This window comes from Lampetra fluviatilis, chromosome 50 (assembly GCF_964198595.1).
Source record: "Lampetra fluviatilis chromosome 50, kcLamFluv1.1, whole genome shotgun sequence".
Lineage (NCBI taxonomy): Eukaryota > Metazoa > Chordata > Hyperoartia > Petromyzontiformes > Petromyzontidae > Lampetra > Lampetra fluviatilis.
The window spans coordinates 2,282,741-2,307,077 of NC_136324.1; the positions used below are offsets into that span (position 1 = coordinate 2,282,741).

The 24,337-nt window shown below is 51.5% G+C and overlaps 2 protein-coding genes across 3 annotated transcripts in view; one reads left to right on the plus strand and one right to left on the minus strand.

Moving 5' to 3' along the window:
- Nucleotides 1–24,337, plus strand: part of CMSS1 (cms1 ribosomal small subunit homolog) — a 171,709-nt gene that overhangs the window by 17,697 nt on the left and 129,675 nt on the right. The window lies entirely within an intron of this gene.
- Nucleotides 1–24,337, minus strand: part of LOC144948611 (filamin-A-interacting protein 1-like) — a 132,289-nt gene that overhangs the window by 13,330 nt on the left and 94,622 nt on the right. For both annotated transcript variants that reach the window (XM_078878209.1, XM_078878210.1), the window contains 3 exons: nt 9,354–9,489; nt 7,891–8,061; nt 4,727–7,297 (listed from right to left, as the gene is read on the minus strand). In XM_078878209.1, the coding sequence (XP_078734335.1) occupies nt 4,727–7,297; nt 7,891–8,061; nt 9,354–9,489 (2,878 nt within the window). The remainder of the gene's footprint in view (nt 1–4,726; nt 7,298–7,890; nt 8,062–9,353; nt 9,490–24,337) is intronic.

A 24,337-nucleotide genomic window follows, 5' to 3' on the forward strand; every position in this document is an offset into this window, starting at 1 on the left:
CTATACGTTAATTATTCCAACATAAGTTCAAGCAGGCATACACACGCTGTTAGATTAAGGCCTCGCGTTGCATGGCTTTGGCTTTGTACATTTTATACGAATTTTTTGTTTTGCGTCAGTATTATAATATTGATAGGACAGTATCATGTTGCGGGGGTGTGTTTTAAGTTTTGCTTGAAATAAATTCAGATGCCGTTCTTAAAAGAATGAAAAAATAAATATCATTAACAGTGCCTACGAATGTGATACAGAAAGGATAAATTGTTTGGGTTCCCTCCAGAACTGATGGGGCAGCAAGATCCGTTGAATCACAGACGAGGATCCGCACTCTTTACGACGTAGGATCCTGAGAAAATTGGGAAAGTGTAAGTTGTTGACAAATCGCCAGTTCTGAACCGACGTGAGATCAATTTCAGTCGGGGAGACATTAAAAGTATTGAACAAACAAACCCTTCTAAAATCCAAATTACAGTATGTGTAAACTGAATTGAGTTGAGAGCATGACTATCATTTTTGAATAGAAAATTGCACCTTGGCAAAAGTGGTTACCAGCTCAATTCTCATTGTGATGTCGCGTGGGCTGCTTGCTGGATGAAGTCATGCCTATTTGCAGAGCTTTCGTACTATACATGAATATGTGTGCAATAAAAACAACCGGTTTTACTCCAATAAACTAAAATCAACCGTCTGTCTGGGGTCAGGGGTCGGCAACCCGCGTCACCAGGAGGGTCTCTGAAGAAGCCACATGCAGTGGCTCTTTAAGGACTGCTTCGTGATGTTATTTATTGAAGGCCACCGTCTTCGTGTTCACACCGAACTGCGGCTCTTGAAATATTGAGGTTTATTTTTGTTACCGAATTAGACAACAAAAATTGGGTTTTCTTGTTATTTTGGTTACCGACCCCTGGTCTAGGTTCTCCTAGTGGAGGCCCTTCTGCCAGCGGTGACGTGGGCCATCAATTGCAGAGCTACACCTTTGCCACCATTACCTCATTCCCTCCTGCTATACTTTCAGCATGTGCATATTACACAATTGTAATAAATTCCCTCGTGTGGAAAAACATTTGTTTGCAATCGCTGCTCCGAATATGCACCAGTTTACCTTTAAGAATAAATAATATAAAATAATTATCAGCCATTTGCCAGTCCACTGCTGGATAAAGGTCTCTCTCCATGTCATGGTGCTGTTTGACCATACTTCACCACTCTGGTGAGTGCAGGTTCGCGAGAGTGGGAGAGACGGGACTGGTCCAGATATCACTCGCCCCACTGATGTCAGCTGTGGTCGGGAATCAAACTCAGGTCGCCGAACGTGTCGTGGTGCAGTGCATATCATAAACTTGTGTCCCGTTCAATTCAAGTGACCCTATTTGATGTCTTTTTAACTTCTCTCGGCATTGCTTGCACGCAGTTTTATTTTAAAACTCCTTTGAGTCATATAATCAGGCTGCTTTTTGCCATACATTATTTATTTTCATGCCCAATTGGCTCGTCAGGCATGCGTAATATTTCTTTTTACTTCTAATGACATTTTTGGCTCGGCATTACAGGCCATTATGTCATCCGTTTTATAAGCTTGCACAAACCGAGAGAAGCACATGATCGAGCCCGTGTATGCACAGCGGCGTATTCGCATTGTAGCATGCATATCTATGTTGATAACTACGGTAACCCAGTTTTTAAGCCTGCCTAGCGCTTTATTCCATAAACACAGGGCAGCTCTATTTCTCCGTTCTGAAATCTGTTCACGGTCCGCTATCCCAATGCAGAGACCTATCTCGTTTTCAAAGCAAGCGATAGTTCAGCACTCTGATTCACTCCATTCACTCACTCGCTTGCCGGCCAGTCGCCTCGTTATCACTCTTATATCGCTATCACCATGGTAACTCTTCCCCTGGACTTCACTCCCCGATTCCGCCACTCATTTCGAGGCCTCGGTCCATGAGACGGACTGTTCCATCTCACCCATGCCGTGTTCCCTCACCGTACCGCAGGTTGCAACAACAAACAAAGACAAAGATCCCCCATATAGCCTTAACAGACTGTAGGGGCAAGTGCTGTTAATGAGCACCTATGAAGGCCGGAACAGTACACGAGGGGGTGGGTGGCCAGCACCACGCCCGACCGCCTTTGTCTCCCTAGCGGCGATGTTTACACACCGCACCAGGTACTCATTTAAGGCTGAGTCGACCTAGGGGAGGCCCAGGACCGGTTCAGATAATCGTCACTGGTATTAGCCATGAGCGGGAATCGAACCCGGGTCGCCAGGTTCGTAGCGCAGTGCGCTAACCGCTACACCACCGCTCCCCACAACAACACTCACTCATTCACATCACTCGCACACTCGACCACTCGTTCACCTTACCGGCAGGTCAAAACGGCTCTCTGTGTCTTTCCTCGCACTGCTCCGCTTAGAAATTCCCTCCCATCCTCTCTTTTCCCTTCTCTTGTTACCATGCCCAATTGAATAAACGTATCAACTTGTATTTAGTACAACAATTGTTGTGGACTGCTTGGTGTTTTGGGCCTGTAACTGTGATTTAAGATGAAAATAGATGTGCCTTTAGGTTTAACTCGGTTTCCTGTAAAAAAAAATCATTAATCTATTTTAAGACTGATACATACAAGAGGATCCTCCACAACTCGGGCTGATGATGCTGGTTGTTGTTGTTGTTACCGGCGAAACGTCACGGTACTCGAATCACAAATGTTGTGGGTTTACTCTCCAACACACAACCGGTGTGCTGACCTAGTAACGAATTGTCAAGTTTTGTTTACTTGACAAACCTTACTAATTGGCTGTGTCGGGTGGTGGCGGGTTTAACGACACATTTATATTGACACGATCTCACCCAAAAAACAACTCTTGCGGATGATATTGGTCGTGAAATCCGACGTGTTAAACTAATCTATTTTATTGGACAAACATTTTTAAATATCATCAATCACATATTACTTACACATGGCATAATCTTGTTGCCAGCCTGTTTATACAGCCATGGTTAATCTGCAGATTTAGCTTCACTTTCACAACGTGTTCCCAAATCTGAAATAAAAAAAAACCGGAACTTTTCTTTTTACCCCATAAGATTATCGTGGTGAAATGTTTTGAGTGTGTCATTTTTTTTTATTTTACCAAGGTCAAAGGTAGATTGCATTATATAGGCAATCATTCGTTCTATAGGCCCCCCTGGTTCCTTCAAGGCAGCATGAGTTCTTATTCGACTGAATGTGCCAACTATGACTTGAGTAAGTTCTGTAACTCACACTCTGCCTCGAAGATGCACACATAGCATTTATAATGACGTAGATGTATTTTTGCACGATGTATGGAACTGCTACATGATTACAACTGCGGGGAAAAGTTAAGTGGGCTTGGGCAAGACACGTCGCTGGAAAAGATATTGGATAATGATGGTCAACAATAATGATGGGACTGGTGGCCAAGCAATGCACAGCGGCCGATAGTCCAACCACTGATGAAATAGGAATGATGAAATCAGCCCCTGTGCAGGTACCGGGTGACATCACATCTGCCGCGTCGTGAGAGAGAGATGGCGACGACTTTGGGAGGCCTTGAACCAGGCCGATGATTACGGTGATGGAACTGACACAAGCTGTTGCTACTTTGGCACGGACCGAACTACATCACCGCTCTTGCGGTGGCGAGTGCGGGTGACCCTGTGTGTGCAGGGCGCGCGTGTGTGCAAACGAGTTAATTATATCCACAATACTCAGTTTTGTGTTAGATTGCGTAAATATAATCGCGTCTTTAAACCTGCCATCAATCAATTCTAGCTGTCACCTGATGATGCTAGTTGTAATTACTGGCGAAACGTCGTGCTCGAATTGTAAATGTTGTAAATGTTGTGGGTTTACTCTCCAACACACTGGTGTGCTGTACTAGTAACGAATTTACAAGTTTTGTTTACAAGACAATCCTTACTAATTGGCTGTGTCGGATGGTAGCGGGTTTAACGACGTAAGCATATTTACGCGATCTAACCAAAAAAACCTCTACTTTGGATAATATTGGCCGCGGAAGCCTACGTGTTAAACTGAGTATATTGTAATATACTAGAGTACGCCTAAACACTTTACTTGCAATGCCACGGTGCAAAAATGTGGAAACATTTTCTTTGTGCTGTGATGTCCCGCTGGTGTTGCCACAACACGAGCGTGCCCGGCAGTGAGCGAGTGTGCGTGTGAAGCGTGTGTACACTTGGAAATGGCAAATATACGGCAATAGCAAATATGCATGGCTCAACCGCTTGTATTATGGCACCTGTTTAATTTGGCCTTTTGGCTTTTTAGCTGGTACCTACTTAGCTGTGGCCTTCACCGTTTATTAATGATGCCTATTATTCAACTCGTATTTAATTATTTTGCTTTATTTCAAGGCCATTACAGTAGTTCAAGGTGCATTTAATTACGAACGCCACTTTATAGAGATATATTATGTACTTGAGGGTGCAGCCGGTGTTGTTGTTGTCATTAGCTGCTGTGACACTGCGCTATAAACCCAGATAAATGTGTTTGATCCCAGCCACGGTGAATACGAGCGACGAGCATTTTCTGACCCGGTCCATTTTTATCGCCGGTTGGACAGAAGCTGGGGGGGGGCGGCGTGGGATTGAAACAAGCCTGCCCATTGTCCCCACTGCACACGATACAGAAGGAGACATTAAAGAGCAAACATTTCCCCGCCACCGGCACAGAAACTCACCGAGGGCAGGGAGGTTCTCGAGAGCTGGCTGCCTCCGCTGGACGGCGTGATCGTGATGCTGCTGGTCACTTTGCTGCTGGCAGCGGACAGTGACCCTTTGGCCATGCCGTGACCTCCGGGCCTGCGCAGGATGGTTCCCGTGGCGATCATCTCCTTCTTTTCCGTCGCCACGAGCGTGATGGCCGCACCGGAGGGCCCGCCGGGGTGGCCGCCCTCGGCCGGCGAGCCGTGCTGCCGCCGGTACGGGGATCCCAGGTGGATGTGGATCTTGTTGTCCTCGGTGGTTATGATGGAGCTGCCCGAGCCGAGGGCTTTGAACGATGGCGTCCGCGTGGCCGTGGGCTTCTCCGGAGACACGCGGAAGATGGTGGGCTTCCCCGCCACGATTTCCACGGGCTCCGGCGAGAGAAGGTGGTCCGCGGTCGCCGACATGGCCACGATCTGGATGGGGGAGGACGGCCGCTCGGGCGAGGACGAGCCGGAGCTGTCCGGCGACCTGTTGCGCGCGATGGTCGCGATCACGACGGGCGACGCTCGCTCCGGCGCCGCCAGCACCGTTGCCTTGTCCACGCTGTGCCTTTGGCCGCCTCTCGATGAGATTATTGCAGAATTGGGCAGGATGGTGATCCTTGGTTTCTGCAAGCCGGACGTCGGGATGGTGGCGGTAGTGGTGTAGGAGATGTCCTCCGTGCTAGGACTCGTTATTTCCAGCATGGCCGTGTTGTGCTGGTGGTCGGGCCGGACGCGGATGTGGAGGGGCTGACCCTGTTTGTGGGACAGCACCATCTCCCCGTGCTGTGGCACGTGGCCATTCATCTGTGGCTTGTTCTCGCCGTTTTGCTGAATAAGTTCCCTCTTCTTTATCCACGGAATGAAGGACTTGCGCTGATTCATGTCGCTCGAAGTCGAGGTGAAACGCCCGTGCAGCGATGGGCAGTCGCCGAAGCTCTTCCTCTCCTGGCGGAGATTGCTCATGATGTGGTTTTCCTCCTGCATCGTTTTCTGAATGAACGAGGACACGTTATCCTCCTCGCCGTTCATCGTGTCCATCAAGCTGGCGTCCGTCTGCACGGCGGCTGTCGCCACCGGGACGTCGATAAGCTTCCTGCCGTTTAAGCTCGGTCGCAGCGCGCGCCCGTACCGCTTGAATCGGTCGAGTTCTTTGGTCAGGCTCTCGACCTCAGCAGCGAAATCATGGTTCCTGCTCTCCTCCTGCATGAGCCTCTTCTGCACGGCCGCAAAGTCATCCTGAAACTGCGCCAAGTGATCCTCCGCCGCCATGAGCTCGTGCAGCTTCTCCTTCAGCGCCTGCACCTCGCTGGCCAGGTGGCTGGACTTGGTCTCCTCCTGGCGTAGCCTCGCCCTGAATTCGTGCTCCTCGGCACTGCTCAGGTCACCTCTCTCGGCGGCCTTTCCCCGCGCGATCTGCGTCTTCGCCTCCTCCAGCTGCTGAAACAGGAGCTGCGCTTTGTCCTGCTCGCTCCGGTAGCGCCGTTTCAGCTCGTCGTACTCATCCTCCGTTTTCATGAGGTCATCCTCCACCACCTCGAGCTGCTTCAAGCGGGCCTTGAGCCTGTCAATCTCCTGCGTCAGCTCCATCACCTTGTTGCTGTCGTCGTCCGCGCACCTCGCTAACCTGGCATTGAAGAGCAAAGGCTTCATCCCCACGCGATCGTTCCCGTCGTCATCCATGTCCGCTAACCTGTCCTTCAGCTTGCTCATCCTGGACGTGAGCTCGCTCGCTCGAGACTCCTCCACCTTCAGCTTGCTTTTGAGCTCATCGCGTTCTTTGGATAAAAGTGAATTTTTCTCCTCCAGCTCCGCTTTCATCTTCAGAGACTTTTTACTCTCGTCGATGAGCTTCTCTGTGACCTCGTTCACTTTGCTCTGCTCGTCCTTCATCCGCCTGGTGACCTCCTGGAGCTTCTGCTCCTCCTGCTTCAGCCTCTCGGCCGTGGTCTTCCTTTCATCGGCCAGCACGATGGCGAACGACTTCAGCTTGGCCAGGTCGTCGCGCATGGCCTGCTCCGTCTTGCTCAGCCTGCCCTCCATGGCCTCCAGCTCCCTCATGCGGCACTTGAGGGCCTCCAGTTGCCCGCCGAGCTCCTTCGAGAGCTTCTGCTCCTTTTCCAGTTCGCACCGCAGCTGCTCGCACTCCACCCTGTTGCGGCCGAGGGCCTCCTCGCCCTTCTCCATCTCCACCACCCGCTGCCGCAGCTGCCCCACCTCGCCCTTCAGCTCCGCGCCGCGGCGCTCCTCCTCCTGCAGCCGCTCGCGCAGCTCCTTGGAGTGCGCCTCGGCGCGCTGGATCTCCTCGTCCTTGCCCTCCATCTCCAGGAGCCGCTTGCGCAGCGTCTCCAGCTCGGCCGCCATCCCGTCCTGGTTGCCCTGCGCTTGCCGCAGCTCGTTGATCTCGGCCTCGGCGCGCTTGAGCTCCTCCTCGGCCCTCTGCAGGCCCCGGTTGGCCTCCTCCAGCTCCTCCACGCGCTGCGCCAACCCCGCCATCCTCTGCCTCAGCTGCCGCCCGTGGGCCTCCTCGTTGGCAAGCTTGGCCGTCATCTCCTCGTGCTCCTGAAAACGGTGAGAGTTGTGGGGGGGTTGTCACGAGATTTTGACGTGCGACAAAGTCTTTTTTGCTGCCATCGCTGCTTCTGCTGTCGGTGACTGTGCTGAGCGACCGTTTGCAAGCGAGGATTATTTGCAGGTCAAAACAACTTTGGAATTATCCCCTATCATCTCTTTTCCAAAGCACTTACAACCAACCTTTCTCACGTCAAGAAACGCATTAACTCTATTATCTCTTGCACCATCATCATCATTATTGGTTGTGTTCATCGCATACCTGTCAACCCCTTATCAGTGCCTTCCTTATTACAGCCCAATTCAGACCTTATTGCCCTTATAAATCTCAACGTTCACCCTACAAAGTCACATCACAAGGGAGAAACACAAACAAATAGACAATTATTATGTTTTGCCCTTATCAAAACGTCTGTACGTCTGTACGCTGTATGGACCTGAAAACTCAATTTCCCTGTGCAAGAATATACGGGTTGACAGCGGTGTCATCGTGGGCCCCTTCGCATTTTTTGGTCCTTTGCTCAACGGCCGTGACATTATCAGCAGTCGCTGATATGAACAAAGCCCGTTGGTGGCAACCGGACCTGGTAGAAGCGCGTGGTCTGCTCCTCCAACTCGGCCTCCAGACGCTGCGCACGTCCGCTCTCCTCCTGCTGCGTGCGCGCCGCCTCGTGCACGCGGCTTCGCGCTTGCGCCAGCTCCAGGGACAAGTCCCGCACCTCTTGCTCCCTCTGGCGGAGCTCCTCGTTGGAGCTCTGCGCTCGCGCACCGCGGAATGAAACGGAAACAGCGGCGGCGCGTCAGCGAATGATGCGACAGGTCGGAAGACGCCAAGCCCTGCGAGCGCACGTGAAGTCCACGCGCGCGTGGGTATGCAGGGCCTCCTAGCCTTCCAAGAGCACACGATGACGTGAACTTACAGGTGCATATGAAGACCAGGCACTTCATGGTATGGAAGAACTATAAATACGTGATATGACTCCTTTTTTCTACATTCATCGGAATAACACTTGCATTTTTTGGCAATCGGCATGCTAAACATGTGGCACCAAGGCGACTATCTGGTACCCTGTGACCTCTTGGTTAAATCTAAAGTTCCTTCTAACTTTCAATGGACTTAATTGCTCATTGTTGAAACGGCCGAGTGTCAGGAAAGGTCCGATCATCCGTATACTCCCCTACCGATGCTTTCTACAACTGAGTTACAGTATGCTCAGCAGGCTTTGGGCCTGGTTAGCGCTTGGATGAAGGAGACTGCCTGGGAACACCAGTTGGTATAATCTTTGGTTCCAACGTGGCCAGGAGATGGCAGTATGATGGCAGTACATCAATGGATTATTTCATGTAGTGGTGTGGCTCTTTCAGTGTTACCTGGTTTCCTAAGCGGGGTTGAGCCCGGTAGTTTGGATGGGCGACCACCATTTGTAGGTTGGTATAGGATGCCGTGGGTCTACGTTGTGGCCAGCAGAAATCAATTGTTGTACTGTGCTGTTCTCCCACATGTATGCTCCCCCCACCTTCATGAAATCGTACTGGCCAGCGTGGTGAAGTTCGCTCAAATCAACGCGCATGATGGGGGCCCTCATCCTGCAATATCCTGACAAGAGGGCTATACGTGTACGTGATTTTGAGAAAATTGAAGTGTAACGGTCCGGTGTGTTTTGGGTCCTACTGCGTGTTGATCGGCATGATATCCTGAAGAAGCTCTGAGCGCGTGGAGCGAGCAACTTGCTGCACAAACCACAAAAATCATCGGAGAGCTACGGCATGCCATCGTCTCAAGATAAAATACACGCACGGCCCTTTTCGTCAAACCTGTTTTTGGCAGAGGGCCTCCCCCACAGTACACCGGTCACGGGGGTTTATTTTATTTGAGCGTGTGCGCATCGCACGAGGTGGTCAGTGCCGGCGTTGGCGAGCGTGGGGGAAGAGCATAGTCGCGGGAGCATAGTACGCCACCACGATGGGATTTTGCTGCCATGACCCGCGAAACCTACGTGGGCGCCGAACGACTGCCGGGCCGGGCGTTGGGCGAGCGCCGTGCTACCTGCTGCTCGTCGGCGAGGAGCAGGGCAAGGGCGCGCAGCTTGGACGCGTCTTCGCCGAGCCTCTTGGCGCTGGCCGTGTGCTCCGCCTCCTTGCGCTGCTGGTACGAGCGCTCCTGCTCCAGCACTCGCTTCAGCCTGCTCGTTCGGCACGCGGGACGGGAAGGGATCGTCGCAGCAGCAGCAGCAGCAGCAGCAGAGAGAGCCACCGTTAATTCGACGGCGGCAACGAAACATTGCGGGTGCGTCGCCCCGGGGATTTACGACGGCCCGCATTCACGACGTTTATATGCATGACCCCCACTGTGGATCAATTTACGAAGCAGGAACTTGACTTACGACGGCATCTTCCGACACGACCCCGAACACGTTTGAGTGGAGTCAGTCTGGTTTCCGGTGTGACTTGGCGTGGAGCTTTTGTTCTCCCTTTTATCGGCCATATTAAACCCTGGTGAATGTGGCCGATAAAAAGAAAAATAAAACACATCAGCAGGTGATGTTTACTTCTGTTTCTACTGGCGATGGGAAAATAGGGTCCAATTTACGACAGAGTTTCTAGTAAAGGATTTTTTTTCTTTCTCCAGGTAAGGCTCACTGAGCTACATACCATAGCTCTTTTTCAGAAGCAACCTGCCTGAAATGTGGAGGGAAAAACTGGAGGACCCGGATAAAAATCCACGCGTAATGTCTTAAAAGTGGGGGACCGCCTGTATTGGTTTAGATCGCGATCTGGAATTACGACAGTTCGTCAAATCGCGGGGCAGGGCCGTACCCGCTTGATCCGCACCTTCAATGAGCCACGGTTGGCTTACGTACGGTGCGAAAGAAGTTCGTCATGCGTACGTACGTACTGCTCAGTGGAAACAGTTGTGGGGGGGAGGAGTGCGTGGTTCTGCTGCGTGAGCATCCATCGGTGGCGTGTGGACCATGGGGTGGGGTGGGGGCAACTAGAGTGCACTTTTCACCATTTGCTTTATCAGAATCAGAATCTAAATTTATCGTGGAGAAATTCGATGAGCGATGGAGCTCTTTTTCAGAGGTATCCCGGAGGGGGGGTGGGCGGGCGGGCGGGCGGGTCAGCAAAGTTATAACAACAAATAATACAAACAACAACAACAACAACAACAACCGATAGGAGTGGAAAATAAAGGGGGGGGGGGTTTCAGCAAGTCACGAAAAAAATTCAAGTGTAAAAAGTACAAATTGCAATGAGGCTACCGGGAGAAATGTACAACGTCTGTCTCTCGTTAAGCGCAATTCACTTTTATCTCCACGCTACTTTTGCTGCAGGCACTACAGCCTCGTCTCTTACTGCTTCAAGATGCGTGTTGGTTTTTTGCTGTAACCAGGTTTCTACGGTGTAACCAGGTCCCCCATCGAAAACGAGCATTTATTGCCCATTGGGTTTTACCTCCGACAAAATTCAACATAAAACCTGAAGCCTAAAATGGAGGGGTAGGGCCATTACTGGTTCAGTTATCACTCGCCGATGAAGTTAACCGTGGCCAGGAATTGAACTCGGGTTGCCATGCTCGTAGTGCAGTCGCTAACGACAGGGTCAATAGTTCTTTGATTCAAAACGTATTTTAGAGTTTGCTGTTTTCTGTGGACAATGTAGCCTCGCAGCAGCCTGTAAAACCTCATGGTGGTCACCCATCCAAGAACACTGCAGCAGGCTCAAAATTTGCTTAGCTTTCCAGATTTGATGAGGTGTTGGGCACATTTCAGGTGACTTGGTCAGAGGTGAGTTCCAATTGAGATCAGTTTATTCTGACTCAGAACACGTAAATTGAATGCGTTCATATTTTCGTCTCCTGTTATGAATTAAATGATTTTTTTCTGGAAGGACATATACAACTTTTTCCATCCTATCATTGTCCCCAAGTTAGTTTATCTGAACAAAATGCCTTTTATTTTTAAATGTACAAAATAAATTTGAGTACCATACATAGAAGATGTGAATTTAAATAATAATATAAATTGGAAATGCTGTGAGTAGCCCACCATCGCATTCACCTTCTTGAACTTGATATATTTCAGACATTGTACTTTACGGGAATAATGCCCCGACAGATTTAACAAATGGCCACACAATCGCTGGCCCACCCAAGCTGACGCGGCGGTGAGCACAGCTGACCAATGGACTAGCCAGATCTACCAACAGCACAAATCCGTGGGGAGTTTTTTTGTTGAGTGGCCTTGCGATCATTCACCGTCGGGGGGTTTGTAGCAGGCAGGCCGTTGGCACGCAATCCGGCACGCAACCCGGCACGCAACCCGGCACGCAATCCAGCACGTTACGCATGCGCGCGGTCGGTTAACATTCGTCCAAGGAAGCAAAGGGAGGGGAAGAATAAGTAAAATAATAAAATAATCGTAAGGAAATTTGTTCTTGTGCGAGTGCCGCTGATGAGTGTGTGTGTGGGGAGGGCGTACTTATTGTGTCACGGAGGTTTATAGGGCAGTTGTGGTTGGGGGGGTGGGCGGGTGGAAATCTCCCATCTGGTTTTTAGTTTTGGCTAATTTGAAGCCTCACGGCAAAAATGAACAAAAGCGTAGCGCGTCCGTTCAGGCTTTTTGCACGGGTATCTTGCCTTTCCGTGACTAAGGTGTTGAGAACACTATTATTCTGTAATTGCCTAAGACGCAACCGGAATAATTCTGCAAACCTCCCTCCCAAGCGCCCGAGACAAAAGAAATACTGTTCTGTGCGAGTCGCAGAGAGCCGGGCACGCAACACATGTCATTCGCAAAACACAGCGCGGACATACACGCGGAGCGCACACCGTATCAAGGAAGCACGCTCGCCGCTGTCCTTGTGGAATTTGCAAAATTCATGACCGTATTGATCCTGGCGACCGATCGCAGACGGTGGTGTCACCGCATCGCGCGGCGCTTTCAGATGCGCTGCTTCTGCAGCCGTCCTGGAACGCTCTTCCCGATATTACGAAACCGCTGGAGCTCTGAACTTTAAAATCTAGATTGAAAACTAATTTCTTTAGAACAGTTTTTTTGTGTTTAGTTTTCATTCCCGCGTGCCTCCGATTAGCATAGTTGGCTACGTACGGTGTGAAAGAAGTTCAACATACAGTACAAAAATGAAGTGACATCAACTTAATGGAATGCGGCGATGTGTGCACAATGTGTACGGTGCGCGTTTTTTTTCCTTTTCTCATTATCTGTATTGCTTCCCATCGCTGCATTTGGCCGCTGGTCAGACTCATAATCTCAATATTTTATATTTATCCTAGAGGGAATCCGATGAGCTACAAAGCTCTATTCCCCCCCCCCCCCCGCAGACATCCGGTCGTGGTTTTTTTTGTTCACTCCGCTCCGAGGTCCCCCCTTGAGTCGAAGCCTCGCAGAGTCGGCGTCGAGGTCGGTGCTTCCAGACCCGGCGAGTGCCGCTCGTCAGCTTTGAACAATCAAAGTCGTCGTTCCCTTCGCCCGGTGCATAATGACGCGATTGAGGGCTTTGAAGCCAATCAAAACCGTTTGGCTTCTAACTGCGCAGGAAAACTGCGACATTCCGGGTTACCGCGTCACGATTTGGCGACGGCACGTCGCTTGCCTTGGGGATGATTAAGTCCATTGTTTTAGCGCTCACCCCCATCTGTGCTCTAGTCCGCTCACCACCATGTACCAGCAGCAGCAGCAGCAGCGTAAATCCTTCTCCTTCCTACTCATTCCTTTATCTTTCTTAGTTTGTGTTGATGGAAAGGCAGGACCGTCAGTACGCTTTCTCACCACCGCCAATGTTGTCGATTAACGTTGCCGCTTAACACTTGACGAGTGTATTTGTTCCAAACTACGGCTCTGTTTACGCACCGAGTCGACGATGGCAGGCGCAAGGAGATCCCTGCACCGTCTGCTTTCAGTTTAATTTTGTAATTTGTTTTTCAAGGCGCGGGAGCAGCCGAGCGTCGCGGCTGCTCAAAGGGGAGTGCGAGTGCGGTACGCGAGAGGCGCAACGCAAGAACGTCTGGAGGGCAACGCTGTAAAATAACTCCCCCACCAACCCCACCTCCTCCTCCTCCTCCCCACTAACCCCGCCTAGTAACTTGAACGGATCCGAAACGTAAGTTTTGTCGGATTCTGAAATTCCTCAAGGAGTGGAGGAGACGGGGATGGAGGGGAAGAAGGGAGAGAGAGAGAGAGTGATTTTTTTTCCCTTTTGTGCCATGGGCTACAGGATCACATGAAGAGAGTCCCACGTGGTGCTGCTGGCTTGCCTGGGAGACAGACCTACTAGAGACACCTACCAGGGACAGACCTGCCAGAGACAGCAGGCACTTGAAGTCGCATTGAGATGGGGTGGGGAGAGTGAGTTGGTGGGGGGGGGGTTGGAGGGGGGGGGCAGGAGAGTAAGAGCAGAAAATGCCTGGCCCATGATCTCATTTGTGGCACCAGCCCAGCGAGCAGGGGGTAGAGCGCGGGGTGCAGGGTTGGTGGTGGGATGTGGGGGGTTGCGGCTAGTTGGAGTACGTTAGGAGTAGGGTGCGGGGGGGGGGGCTTGCTGAAGGGGGGGAGGGGGTAGAGAGATGAAGGACTGGCGAGGAGGTGGGAGAGGATTGTGGGAGGTGGACGTGAGCTCGTTCGCTCCGCGGTCCTGGAAGGGGAAAGGGTGCCTCGCTGTGGACGTGACGAATGTTGCCGATAATGAGAAATGAGTTTTAAGGTTTGTTGAAGAGGAACGAGTGGGAAATTGAATTAGAGGGAAGGGGAGGGAGGGGAAAAAAGTGTGCTCGAGAACCAAAAAAAATGCGGTGTAAATGTAATTTGAAACAAATGATGGTGGAGGGTTCTTATCGTTTTCAAAGGTGCCCCGTGCACTTGGGAGTCTTTTCGACCTCTCTAACTTTGCCTCTTGAATACGAACGATAGCGGGCTAAGGGCATCCAACAGGGCAGGGGGGAACGTGTTGGCTGCTAGACGCACAGCGTTGCCCATTGAAGGGACCACACTGGGAAGTGACTCTCGCCTGAGATCGTCGCACGCTGGATGCGCGATTCTCATCGCACACTCGAGCTTGGCTGCCGTGTGTCAACCTTGCGTCATGGGATGGCATGGGAAGGGCACCCGCTCGTGAGCTATGTCAGCAAATGCGGATACCTGCCAATAGGGTAATATCTTCTTGGTCCTTTCGGTAAAGTCACTTAGAAGGGAAATAATAAAATAATACAAATAAAACATAATCAAATAAATTCTCACAACGTTTCGGCCACAACGGATGCTTGTGTTGTGTCCGAAACGTCGTGAGAATTTAATTGTATTATGTTCTATTTTTTATTATTTTATTATTTCCCTTCTACGTGACTTTACCGAGAGAACCAAGAAGATGAATCCCTGCAGTCACGAAAGCTTTAAATCGAAATAGGGTAATATCATTATTCACCTCCCCCTGAGGAGACCTTCATGAATAACGTCACGATTCAGAGTTGTCATTCTACCCGACGGTACATTTGTTTACATCAGTGGTTCTTCACCTTGACTGCAGCCTCGCCACCCCCTTTGGTTCTCAGAAAGGGCATCTCGCACCGCCAGGGGGTGCGAGATGCCCCAGGTTAAGAATCCCACTGGTTTACATTATGGCGAATGGTCGTGCCTTCTAGTGCCCGCAAAGGTGACATTAACACGTGATATGGCAACCTATGCAATGATGTATAATGTTACAGCTCTTTGTCAGTCCACTGCTGGATGAATGCTTCACCATGTGGGTCGTGGCGGGTTGTTTTTGACCACACCAATACCCTACTTCAGTGCGCTGGCCAATGCAGATTGGTTCAGATGTTACCACGGATGTTAGCCATGTCTGGGTATCGACATCAGGTCACTGGACTAACACAACCCACCCATACAACATCTACCATCGAAAAGCATCCGGTTGTTAGACACGTGATACAATGCATGCATCGCAGTCATATTAGTTAATCTTGATTTGAAGCTTTCGTGACTGCAGGGATCCATACTCTTTGGTTCTTTCGGTAAAGTCACGTAGGTAGAAAAGAAAATAAATCACGACGTTTCGGGCGCAACACAAGCAGTCGTCATCAGCTTTCCCACCTGATGACGGAGGCTTGTGTTGCGCCCGAAACGTCGTGATTTATTTTATTTTACACCCACGTGACTTTACCGAAAGAACCAAAGAGTATTTATATTAGTTGTAACTGCTTTTTGCGTGTTTAGTTTGCTGTCCTTCCCCCGCACCTCCGATTAGCACGGTTGGCTACGTCCGGTGCGCAAAGAATGTCAACGTACACGCACACAACCTAAGTTTGAATCTGGGTTTCAGCCACCCGTGATAAAACCGGCGATACCAAGTGTCGTGAGATGGACGGGCATCAGCCTGCTTACATTGACGTGGGTGTTTGCCCTCTGAACCCTGTATCATAACCAAGACTAGTGGGACGAAGAGTCTCCTTTATTAAATGAAACGTAATGACTCGAACCGTCGTATCAACCCCGGCTTTGCGACACGGGCACCATCAAAATCAGGCGGGCACAAAAGCCGAAGAAAAACTGTGTTACGACAAAAAACACTCGCCAGAGCAACAACTGTAAAGACGCGAAGTGAATTAATGGAGGTTAGACGCGCGTGAAAAATGAGCCACGGGCCGAAGATAGCAGACGGAAGGTGGGGGCGGTGTGGGTGGGGAGGGGGGGGCTGGGTTGAGATAGAGGTCGCTTCGCACACGGGGGACAAAGCGGGGACGACGGATCATGAATAAAACCCAAACCCTGCACAGCCGGGCTGGGGCAGCTGGGCTGGGGCAGCCGGGCTGGGGCAGCCGGGCTGGGGCAGCCGGGCTGGGGCAGCCGGGCTGGGGCAGCCGGGCTGGGGCAGCCGGGCTGGGGCAGCCGGGCTGGGGCAGCCGGGCTGGGGCCCCTTTGGCTGGCAGCCACTGCACAGATCCTGCTCCTCCCCCCATGCCCCCCTCGCGCGCTCCCTGCTCTTGCCCATTTTATTCCGCACCAACCACATCCGCTCGTCATCTACGGGCGGTCGGTCCAGAACCCTCTTCTCGGGGGGTGGAGGGGTAGGGGGTAGGAAACCGTTTTAGAGATGCAATAAAGCCAAACAAAAACTTGCAAACAAAAATGCCTCCCTCGGGAGTTGGGGATAATGCTCGCGTTGATGATGGTGAGACAGAATGTTTATGGGCTTACTCGTTTTTGGTTTGTGTCTCTCCTCCTAATTTCAGAACGTGAAGGTGCAGCCCTGCAGCTTCTCTCTCAGGCCACTGATGCCAAAAGGGCCTGCACTAGGGGGAGCTCATTAGAGGGAGCTCACGATAAGGAGCTCACCAGAGGGTGTCCACTAACGGGAGCTCACTAGAATCCCCTCCAGTGAAGGGTATTTGGCAAACTCTTCCCGTGCCGGCGAGACGTCTCGGAACGTGGTGGGAAGCGCACCCACGAGACTTTCCTGTACCCAACCCCGACCTGCCGAGCGACTAGCCGTGGCGTCACCCATGCATGCTGCCGGGTGAAAGAAGCGAGCGGGGGGCGGTGGGGCTGAAGGAGCTTGGCACCATTTATTTGATCGCCGCACCAGGAAGGTGAATTTCCCTGGCGACCTCTGGGTTGACAAGTTCCGTGTGCTAACCATGACAACCAGAAGCATCCTTTATGAATTTTCCACCCAGAAGAGTAGAGGAAATGGTCATGCTGATGACCCTAAAGCCGGACGTATATGGGATTGCAAGTTTGGGGTTCATGCTTTGCTCCCAATCTCTCCCCGCCCGCCCCAAGTCACCGTAATTACTTCTTAATAACCGGAGTAATTTCCAGGCAATTTCTGAATGCTTATGTTGTATATTCAATTACAAGTGATTGTGAATCTTTGGCAGAAGTGTATTTTAATCAATTACTTGATTACAAATTTGCTTGACCACATGTTGTGGTGAATGCGCTAGGAACAGTTTTAAGGCTTTTTCCATTTTGAAAATGTAGAAACTTGCTCAGATGATTTACTTCAAAGAGGCTGGCGAATGTCATGCTATTGAGATGCCACAATTGCTTGAGAAAAAAAAAACCCCGTTGATACTCAACGGCGTATTGGCACAATGAGGGTAATACGCAAGTGTGTTATGAATCCCGAGGAGATATCAAACAGATTGCATATTTTTATTCGCACATTCTTTTGGAGACTACACAGTGTTCATGGTCTCAAGGATTCATGCGTGGAGACATAACGCAGGGTGAACCCAATCACATGGGGCGCCACGGTGGCTAGGAGATGTTAACTCCCTCGCCTGGTATGCAGGAGGTCGTTGGTTCGACCCTAACCCTGACGCCTGCTGTATAATTGGAGTTTGCATATTCTCCCCGTGGTCGCGTGGATTTTTTCTCCGGGTCCTCCGTTTTTTCCCTCGACATTTAGAATCAACATGTGTTCAGAGCATTTGGCCGCTATGAATTTCCACGTGATAAGACACCACGTGGAGCTATCATTTGTGAAAAAATAACTATATAGCTCGGTAGGCCTTACCTGGTAAATTATTAAATAGTAGTTTAAGATTACACGGTCTTATGTGGTCTTCTAACAACAACAACTGCATCCTTTGGGAGAGCTTTCTTACTCTTTGCCAGCCGACAATATAACCACCAACCTTGGGAATTCAGCTGGTGGGCATCACAAGCCTGTGCTGCTGATATACGCTTAAGAGTGACGTTGTTGTACTTGATGCGAAAATAATTCTTGACTTTGTGAGAATTCCTGCTGTGGGTAGCTGGTTGGGGAACACCGTTTTGGCGATTACATTACGAGGCGGGGTTTTGTAAATGCGCTTCACGTAGAAATACCTCCGCGTGTGTCCGTGTGTGTGGTCACATGGGAGCGGTGGTGTAGCGGTTAGCGCGCTGCGCTATGAACCTGGCGACCCAGGTTTGATTCCCGCTCATGGCTAACACCAGTGACGATTATCTGAACCGGACCTGGGCCTCCCCTAGGTCGACTCAGCCTTAAATGAGTACCTGGTGCGGTGTGTAAACATCGCCACTGGGGAGACAAAGGCGGTCGGGCGTGGTGCTGGCCACCCACCCCCTCGTTCGTGTACCGTTCCGGCCTTCATAGGTGCTCGCTAACAGCACTTGCCCCTACAGTCTGTTAAGGCTTTATGGGGGATCTTTGTCTTGTGTGGTCACAGTAGGGGCACAGGTGGTGCATCGGCCAGTCATCTCAGTCAGTCAACCCATAGCGCCTGGGTCTGTCCTATGACCTCCTGCCAGTGGGTGTTCGACACTACACGTGGCCAATGTGCACATAGCCTGGCACAAGCCATGGTGACGTCACCGCCACTGAGTGGCGAATGGCGGTTGTTGTTGTTGTTGCGTGTGTGTGTGTGGTGTTTGTGTGTGTGTTTTGAACATGTCCACTACATTTAAAGGCAAAACTAACACAAACTTGACTTTGACCCCAAAAACTTTTTTACTCTCAAAATAGGTTAATATTAAAATAAAAGCTGCCATTGGTCGCATTCTTTCGATAATTGAACGTCTTCGTGAAAAAAAAACAAGCGTGCTTTCGCGTGCTGGACATAATGTTTCTGAGCTAATATTTACGCAAGAAAATAACAATTTAATAAACACCGAGGCGTTCCTCCCCCGCTCCTCCCTCCCTGTTCGATTTGTCTCTCTCTCTCTCTGGCCACATCACATCTTTGTGGTCTTGATGTGTCCCCATTAACATTCCGGGCAAATGAGTGGTACGTCTGAAGCCAGTGGCCGCCGGGAGGACACTGAGCCGAGACCGTGGCTCATTGCGCTGCGTCTGTCCTCTCCCCGGGGGCACGCGCGCAGAAATTACGGATTCCGGTCTCCATAGCTTTTGTCACATTTTTGTTACTCTCCCATTTTTTAGACTAAACAAGTAACCGGATATTGAGCCCCCATCCCACCCCCCCTGCCGAAGGGCTTTTGGACACATTCTGAAGTTTGTAAAATTATCGTCGCGTAAAAAAAAAGGAGCAAAAGACAGAGAAGAGAGAGAGAATAAAACGCCGACCAACAATGTTTTGCTTTGTGGACAATTTGTTTTTGTGACCCTGCTAGTATTACCCATTATTAAAAAAAACCACACGCAGGATGGGAAGGAGACAAAAAACGAGCGTGAAAATAACAAAGCCGCGTACGCTGCAGGTGAACTGGAAACCCGCCCTCGTTCACGCACATTTATCTTTCAGCGTTCGCTTTTGATCGGCGCTCTCGCTGTGCCCCGCGCTCGCTTGCGAAGTCGAGGGGCGAGACCCGGATCGTGTGGCTCAGGGCTCGGGGTGGGGTGCGAGTTGTTGGGGGGGGGGGTCGGCAGCGGGAGTGCCCCCCCCCACCTCCCCACACTCCTCCCCCCCCTTTCCCCGTGTGTCGTTCGCGAGAGACGGTGGCGGCACTTGCTGAGTGACAGGCCCATTCAGGCCGCCGGTGATGTCATGATTCGCTTTGATCGCCGCGGCGACTCGGTCGACACATGCGCCGCGCGCTTTTTAGTTGCCCGCTTATTAAATGCGCGTTAGCCGCTCAAAACGTGCGCGCGCTTGTAAACGCACTCGCATATGGGCGAGCACGCGTGTGCTCTTTGTGTGTCCGTGGGGAGCGGTGGCGTAGCGGTTAGCGCCACGCCACGGACCTGGCGACCCGGGTTCGATTCGCGCTCGCGGCCAACGCCGGTGACAAATATCGGAACCGGTTCCTCCCCTGGGTCGACTCAGCCGAAAATGAGTACCTGGTGCGGTGTGTAAATATCGCCACTGGGGAGACAAAGGCGGCCGAGCGTGGTGCTGGCCACCCACCCACCCCCTCGTGTGCCGTGCCGGCCTTCATAGGTGCTCGCTAACAGCACTTGCCCCCAACAGTCTGTTACAGGCTACGCGGGGGATCTTTGTCTCGTGTGTCTGCGGGTCCCGTACGCGAGCTGATGTATTTGTGTAACATCAAGGAGGTTTCCAGCACTGCCCGTCTAACCTTGCAGCCTTTGCCGTTGTGCCTGTCGCACGGCTGTTGCTGTGTAATGGATTATCCTTCCCACCGACAGTCCGCCGACACACTCCGGCTCCATACACACGAACTCCGGCTCCGTACACACGATCTGCCACTCCATGCCCCCCTAGTTAAACAGTCCATGGGGTTCGCTTACTTGTGCTCTGAATTTGGTCGCCCGAGTTCGAATCGCGGCCACGGCTACCGTCCGCGGTGAGTGATATCCTGCTTCATCACCACCCCCCCCCCCCGCAACTTCCCGCGCACCTTCATGAACCCATACTGAACGGTGTGGTGAAGTATGGTCAAAGAATCCTCACAACCAACAGCATGCGTGGAGGCTTTCACCGCGCAGTGCGTTTGACAAATGGTTCTATAAGTAATCGACGCAATCAATAACAATTATCTTCAGGAGTAACATTCACTGACTGTTCTCAAATATGTCCACAAAGACCTCTCGCAGCAACCGCCGTTCGCCACGAAGTGCCGTCGACACCACCACGGCGCTTGTGCCAGGCTAGGTGCACGTACATATACAACGCGCGCAGAGATTCACGAGGTCCACATGACTCGTACGCACTACAGCTTATGAAGTGTACGTAATTATTTTTCGTTGTTGCCCTTTTCTGCTCATTTCGCTCACTTCCCGGGACGCCAGTGTCCAAGAAGACAAATTGGCTTCTCTCGAATCCAAATCCGCGAGGTTGTTGGTTTAAAGTGTTTTGTCAAGCAATACGCGTTACGGGAGAGGCCACGCACCCTCAATCAGGCCGTGTCCTTTGGTTAGGCATGTAGGAACCTAGGAGTGTGGGCTGACTGACTTTTGCAAGGCTTTATCGCGTGTGTTGGGTGAGTCTCGGTGCAAGGCAATGTTCTACAACCGGCCATGTGGCTCAGAGGTTGGAGTGGCACAGCTCGTAATTGGGAAGGAGGCGAGTTTCAAACGCTGCTTGGGGGTTTACTTGGCACATCATCATCATCATCTTTCCTCCCGGGTAGGATAAAATAGGTGCCACTTTTGTAGGGAAGAGCAGCGGTGATTGTCGTGTGGATGTACCCACCCCCGCCACGGGAAGGTGGCGTTTCCAGCACTGGCACCAATGGCCTCGCCGCTCATTTGGCCTGGAATTCGCTTGGACTTTGTGTTTTCTCGAGAGTCGAAACAACACAATTTTGGTTCAGTGGACAAAATAGCAACGGTAACGCGAACGAAACCCCGGTCCGGTCCTGGAGCGTGACCTTTGTGGGGGGGGGGGGGCCCGTACAAAAACTCCGGGTGCGGGTGCACACCACAGTCAATGTTAAACGCATTTTAAACAAATGTTAAACGCTAATCAGAATGAGTAACGATGCCCTCTCCTTTTGTTTGTCATGCATTCCGCGCTCGCTCGCTCGCTCGCAGGCTCTCCCCAACCCGTGTACACGAGTAAAGGCTGCGATGCACATCGCTTAATCAACTATGGGAATGCGGAAGAGGGGGGGGGGGCTGAGATTTTGGCAGGAGAGGTGGCGAGGGCTTCGGCTGTAGGGGGGCTCAGCCCAAACCCTAACCGCGCAGCACAGGGCTCCCCTTGCACGTAAATACATAAACAATTCTGATCAGTCTGACCCCTGGTGGAGTTCGCCGAAGGAGAAAAAAAACCACCCATCTACGCACGAATGAGAGCACGAAGCTCTGCATTCGTGGCTGCTGACCCTCCGACGTTTTGAGCGGTGCCACGGCCCAGCGCTTCGCCGTTGCAATTTTTCCGCGCTCCGTAAATCATTGACGAGCAAATTGGGCTGAAAAATAATTGCGCTCTAACAAACATGTGGCCACCGGACCACGGCAATGCGGGGGGGGGGGTGGTGCTTGGAAAGGTCAGAAGGTCAGGTGCAAGTGGACCAATGGACCAGTGGCAAGGTCTTGGTGAGGACCTTAAAACATAAGACCTTTAGGAGGACCTCAAGGTGATATTTGGGGTGTTCATGTCCTTGTGCTGGCTTGTAGTGAAATGGTGCTGCGGCTTGCGCCACATCACGTGCAGGTCTTCACTCTCATCGACTGAGGCCTATGACTGGCACAGCGATAACATTGTGTTTGCAGGTTACACATCCACCTCGCTATTCAGCTGCCTGGAGACGTGTGTCACTGTTCTAATGGCCGCGGTCGAATTACTCATCTGCTGCCTATTGCATAGGTTCCAAAGAATCGAGATAGAGTCGCTGAAAAGAACCGAGACAGATTTGCTGTTTTCCATCGACTAAAGTGCGTTGGCCAAATCCATCGGACGAAACAACAGCGCCCGATCTCATCATGTCTCGGAAGCTAAGCGCAAGTTGAGCCCGATTAGTACTTGTTCGGGTGACCACTTGCACTTTCCCGGTTGCTGTAGGCGCGTGGTTGCGAAGGGATGGCCAGGAGATTGCAGTGCCGAGTGTTAACCCCCCCACCCTACCACGCACGATGGGTTTTCTCCGGGATCTCCGGTTTCCTTCCACACATAGCTAAAACACTGTGCGTGTTGGCCAAACATCCCAGTGCGCCGGGATCGTGCTCAAAGAGTGTCTTGCGCCTCGAGTCAAAGGTTAATTGGCAATAAACGGCATGCGCCACCCTGCGATGTCTCTCTAGCCTCATCGCTGCTGACGACAAGGCCCCACGACTTCGAGACAAGGCCCGCTGGAGGATATTTGTATTACTCTTGCGTGCCGGGTGGACGCCTTGCAAGGGGTTGCACGCTTTACGTCGCCACAAAGAACTCGTTTCTTTAGAACGGCTTTTTGTCTGTGTTCAGTTTGTTTTTCTTACCCACACGCCTCCGATAAGCACGGTTGGCTACGTACGTTGCAAAAGGAGTTCAACGTACATACGCGCGGTACCCGCTGATCAGTCGACTTGCTGTGGTGGTGAACCCACTTGTGCTGCTGGGTGAACTGAAGCGACAAACTCTGCATGGCAAGTCCGACGTGCTCACCGTCAAGAGGACAGTGCACCGTGGCAGTGTTCCTAAATCGGCACAAATTATGACAAATCCACGAACTCTGCGCCACACTGCGAACGGGGGGGGGGGTGGGGGCGGGGGGCTACGTTGTCTGTCGCGTTCGTTTGCATCGCTTTAATCCTGGGCGCTCACAAAGGGGGCCGAGGTTGAGCCTCGCTGTGCCCGAGCGTCGCCGCGTTGAAAAAAACGCATTGATGGAGGTCAGGGAGAGAGGGCACGGGGGGCAGTTGGGGGGGGGGGTTCGGCGAGGCGGTGGGGGTCACGGCTGCTGCTGCTGTGTGCGAGGAATTTGCCCCCCGCCCCCGCCGTTCCAACTTTGTGGTGGCGAAGTGGAGCGATTTTGTTGGAAGTGGATTTTGTCAACGATAACGTTCCCCGCAGGGCCTCGAGCGTTTGTGTGCCAGACGCAACGGGCACCGTCGTCATTGTCGTCGTTGTTGTTGTCCACTTTGCCATCCGCAATTCGGTAAAAGGTAAAAAGTGCACGCTGTGCAGTCGCTTTGCTTACGCCTCTGCCGGCGTGAAGGAGCTTCCACGAGAAAGAGTCCTACGGGTTATCCATCGGGGGTATTGGCCTACTCTTCCATCCTGGCCAGACACATTGGATGAGTTTAACACGTAGGATTTCGCGATTCATATCCGTACCAAAGTTTTTTTTTTGGGGTTAGATCGCGTTAAATGCAAATGTGTCGCGTTAAACCCCGACACAACAGCCAATTGGTAAAGTTTGCCACGTACAATATCTTGGGTGAGATAGCAATATGCCAACGCTTGATCCCCATCGCACGAGACCCGACGTTTAACTAATCGCGATGCGCACAATTACACCTTGGGTGGACAGAGCAGCGAGGGATTTAAGGAGCTTGCACCGTTGTTTCGGCTGTCGCGCCGAGAGATGAAACCTGCAAACTCTGGATTGGTCTGCAAAGTTCAATGTGCTGACCATTGCACCACGGCATCCCCCCCGCTTCTAATCGTGCAGAGAGTAAATACACAAACGCTTACGGACGCTCTTGTGGTATCATTGT